We start from the raw sequence: 5,037 nt of genomic DNA on the forward strand, positions 1-5,037 counted from the left end.
AAATGCATTACTAAGGCTGTCATGGGAGTGTTTTCAGCAGTACAGATGCTATAGAATGATCATAGAAATGCCATAGGAATATTGTAAGAATACTACAGACCAGTGTGTGTCTTCCTCTCTCTTTTCGGCGACTACACATTGCTACTTCATTGAGGTGACACTACTTTATAGAGTATATACAGTAGGCTACAGTAGTATAGAATTGTGTATTTATAGTGTATAGTTAGTGTGTAGAGAATTATATAGAAACTGACCATCATACCATCCTTTACCCAATGCATTGAGCAGTCTAATGTCTGATTTTCATCATAACTATCTTTTTCTTATACCCATTATTACCCGTAATTCCCTGTTTTTTGGAGCCATCTTAAACCATGGCAGGTTGTTCACCTTCTGATTAAAGTGTTGCTCCAGTAGAAACCACAGCAGTGAATCAATAATGTGAATAGTGTCAAGTGACAAACCCCTCCTCCACCGGAATTCCTTAGAGGCTTACAGAAACAGGACATCAAATTAGCTAATTGAGTAAATGCTTGTGGAAATCAGATGTGGAAGAAAAAAAATTGCTTGTGTAACTAGTGCCTCCTCAGTAATTAGATTTTCTTCAGGTTTCTGTCATTATCTAAGGTAGGGTATCACTGCCAACATCAAATAGAAGGAAAATGTAAGCTCCCTACAACAGATGCAAGACATCCTACCTCACCTATTGATAGGTCTGGCTGATTGATCCTCACCTGCTTTATTGCAAATACAGCAGCTCAACTAAAACATGTCTACCTGCCTGAGCAGTTCTGCCTCCTCTTGTACCTTCTTCTGGGTTTCTTTTTCCTGTCTTCTATAGGATTTTGATATAGTGTATCTCTGGTGATTACAGTGATTGTGATCAGAGGGTGCCAATTTTCTTCCCAGGGTGCTACTCTGACCCCCAACTGTGAACCCTCGCCCACAGGGCACTATCTTCCACCGAAGAAACCAGAAGCTGTAGTCCATGCAATGAATTTAGTCCACAAGCTGGCCTGTGTTAGCAGTTTAAGGCTGTGTAGATGTTTGCTATTTAACAGGCAATCTGGGTAAAAGAAATACAGCTGTACTAAAGCTAATTATGGCTATTTTCTGCTTTCACTGACCTCTTCAATCAGTTAAAGTAGTCCATTCTGGGTCTGAGTGTGGTTTTGATCAAGACTTATCAACAGCTTAAATAGAGCACAAAACAACAAAGTGGAAGGTGGAGAAGATTATGTAAGTAGGTACACACAGCGTGTGATTCTTTTATCATGGTAATGTGACTGTGTATGACAGCAGCTGCCCCTAGTGGCTAATGTAAGCCAAAGGTTTTACTAGGAAGCCTGAGCTCTTGAATCTTTAGGCCATTTCAATATTGTATTGCTGTAGCTTCCTGTGTGTGTGTGTGTGTAGGTGCTGGAAGTCCATGAGAAGCTGGACAGGCAGAGCTCACAGGAATATGATGAAGATCTTAGTGAGAAAGACAAGGCCATCGTCAGAGAGATGTGCAATGTAGGTTTAAATATGACCATTCCTATTCTTTCTTTTTTTTCTTTGATCTGAAAGAAATGCACCTACACACAGTAGGTCTCCAGTCCATCCATAAATGGAACTTTTCACACAGCGTCAAACATGGTGATTCAGCATGGATTTGCTAAATATTATACAGTCTTTGATTTCTACAAATGCAGAGTTTGGTCCACTTTCTAGTCATATGTACAGTTTGTTAAGACTGAGACAAAGATCCTCCAGGAAATCCCCTCTCTTCACAGTAGTGGTAGTCTTTTAATGTTCTCAGTTAAACCCTAACGAAAGTTTGGGCCACTAAACCAAGTTATATGCAGTATACTGTAATAACATATCAGTCAGTAGATAGAAGTTGTAAAAAAATCGAAACAAAACACTTTTCTATGTGCCATCCACGTTTTTAATGGTTGCACTATATATACTAAAATTTCAGCCTGATGTTAGAAAAGTTGGTATCTTAATAGGGCTGCACTATATGTTAAAAATATACAGTACTGCAATTGCAATATGTTTCACTATTAGTGATTAGTGTAATCTTTCATTACAATTTTCATCTTCACAAAAAAAAAAAAAACTATTAAATTCATAATGATGTGACATTTTTTGGAGTCTGTATCAAACAAATGTGAATCTTAACCAAAATTTTGAATAAAGTTCTCTGGATTTGAACAAAGTTTGCAATTACAGTATTTATTATAATTTATGAAATGTGGCTTGCAATATAAAACCCAGCCATTCAGTTTGTAATGCAGTCCAATGTTATACTGTAATCAAGAATTGAGCCACCTACATCATACCACATATGAAGTCAATGCAGTTGGTATGAGCACACACACACACACACACACAGACACACATGCATACACACATTTTCATGTAAAAAGTAAGTATATATGTCAGATATGATAAAAACAGTAATAGGAGTTAACAGCAGTGGACAGCGTCTGAGGTTTAGGAGGTATATATTCAGCGGTGATGCAATTGTTGGTTGCATATGTCTTCATGTTTTGTCACATTTTTGGTATATTCCACTTTCTGTCATAAAGTGCTTCCTCTGACTGACTTCCTGAGGACTATCACTCTGACACTGTGTTGTTTCTCTCTTTCAGGTGGTTTGGAGAAAGCTGGGTGATGTTGCCAGCTCCAAGCCTTCCATCCGACAGCAGCTTTCAGGTAACCAGTTCAAGGGGCCTTTATAAATGAAGCCACTAGAAGTCCCGGCAAATCTACACTACTAATTTGGACTTCTTATTATTTGGAATCTTATTAGCGCAGTTTTTGCTCCAATCTCATAATCTGAGTCACAGGCATAGACTGTATGGAACTGTTCAAAGCTTGGATTTGGGTGTGGAACTGGAAATGGGAGAAATGTTAAGCCTGGTTTGAGCTTGAACAGCAGTCACCTCAGCCTAATGTAAGCAAGCAAACACAACCAGAAAAGCTAACTTTAAGCCTCAATATCTAATTACCACTTAGCCACAAAGTGTTTTGAAGTGGTCATTAAAAGAAGAGCAAGGCACTTCTGCATTGGCTTCTCCACTTAGCTGTGCCATGTGAGGACAAAGAAGAGGGGTGTGCTCTAATAATCACACTCGATGAAGAAAAGGAAGCTATGTATTTTAACATTCTTTAACAATTTTTTACTCTTCATTTAATTGGTAATTTAGCCAATGCCTGATGTCCAAACCTTTGTTTAGTTTGTTGGTAAGTCATAGATGTTACATATTAATTGTGTCATTTACGGTCTCAACGAAGGACTGAAGTGGACTTCGGGGAATCACCGAAACTTTCTCTGATTTCAATGTTAATATAAGACCGCTAAAAACTTAAAATGACACAAGTCGTATTTGCAGAAACTTTGACTATATCCTGACAGTAGTACATGAGACAGATAATCTCTGAAATCAGATTCCTCTGTCTCTATGTCTAATAGCATTTGCAAGAATCTATTGGGTATGGACAAAAATAACCAATCATGGGTTGGAAGCTTGAAGTTAGTTGATTGTTGAGTCTCATTCCCAGGGTCGCAAAGCGTGTGTATTTGACACCTTGGGAATGAGACAAATGACTATCTTTCTTGGCTCTGATTGGTTGTTTTCGTTAAGGCCCGGTGGATTCTTGCAAATTTAAAATAAAAATTACCTACTGCAGCTTTTTGTTTTGAGGAATGCCAAGAGGACATAAAATATGAATATTTTTAACCCTTCAGGGTGACATTTCACTGTCCTTAATTTTCAGCTTCAAACCACAGAACACAGTCCCACTAAAACAATTTGTGTTTGATTTAATTCACACATTTCAAATTGGGATTGGCAGCTCATAGAGTTAACTGAGTGTCTCTGTTCCTAAGGAAATGCCTTTACTTTAGATGGATTTGACTGTTATGACATGATTTTAGGAATACATGATTTTGTTGTCTTAACCACATTAAGATTAGAAAATTGATGACTCCATCTGTTTGTCAGCACAGAGATAGGACCACTGTATGTTAAAGCTACAGTTGGGAACTTGGAAAAATGACTTTTTTTCATATTTCCTGAAACCTTCCCTATCCTCTTACTAGTACATGAGACAGATAATGCGTGAAAAAATGAGGCTCCTCCTAGTGCTCCTAATGACATTTACAAGAATCCAGTCTACTCGAAAGACAACCATTTAGAGCCAAGAACGATAGAAAGACACTTTGGGTTAGTGGCTTGAAGATGATGATACAGATGATTGATTGTTCAGTCTCATTCTCATGTCGTCAAGTACTGATGCTAGAAATGAGACTCAACAATCAACAATAAAGTAATTTCCCCCCGGGGATTATTAAAGTATTTCTGATTCTGATTCTGATTAGCAGCACTAGGTGGAGCCAAAGTTTTTTTACAGATTACCTGTCTGTCTGTCAGCACAAAGACAGTCACCTGAGGTTTTTTTGAGGGGTTACTTTGCAAACCTGGCAACCCCACAATGAAAATGAAAGTCAGTGCACACTGCAGTCAGTTGTTCTAGCAGTTAAGAAGTAGCTCCACTCCTCAAATGACAATCTCATGTAATTTTCTGTTTCTACAATTTGAATACACAATTTACAGTTTGTAAATAAGACAGCTTAGAAGTTGTTCGTAGGTAAATCGGCATCCTTATGCTGGCACCTTCTATTGTGGTGATAAGCAAGGCTAAATACAACCCAGATGTTGCTGTGTTGGAGCCACAGAGACTAATGTCAGTGTTCCAGGATATTAAGTGCCTTAAGAGATAATTTGCCTAGTTTAGTCTGTAAGCATCTTTGACAATGTTATCTTATGTTTCAATGATCGTCCATTTTTACATTTTGTAATATCAAGCAAACTTTGATCATTTCAGGTGACTTAGCACTACAGTTAGCCTTATTCATGCCATTTTCATTTTGACTGTACATGTACTACAAATGATCAAATTAGCTCTTAGTCCTAATTGGATCATAATTAGGTCTCTTAACAGCTAGTAAACACTATTGCCTCAATTTAAAGGTCCAGTGTGTAA

The 5,037-nt window shown here is 37.8% G+C and overlaps 1 protein-coding gene across 1 annotated transcript in view; it reads left to right on the top strand.

Annotated features, from left to right (window-relative positions):
* Window positions 1-1,416: 1,416 nt before the first annotated feature.
* ccdc85ca (coiled-coil domain containing 85C, a) overlaps window positions 1,417-5,037 on the top strand; it is a gene marked incomplete at its 5' end in the record, with an annotated part of 5,072 nt that continues 1,451 nt past the window's right edge. Inside the window, 2 exon segments of the mRNA XM_035673366.1 lie at window positions 1,417-1,515; window positions 2,640-2,703. Coding sequence (XP_035529259.1) covers window positions 1,417-1,515; window positions 2,640-2,703 — 163 coding nt within the window.

Source organism: Morone saxatilis, unplaced genomic scaffold (genome assembly GCF_004916995.1).
Source record: "Morone saxatilis isolate NCDOM2014 unplaced genomic scaffold, NCSU_SB_2.0 Contig3, whole genome shotgun sequence".
NCBI lineage: Eukaryota > Metazoa > Chordata > Actinopteri > Moronidae > Morone > Morone saxatilis.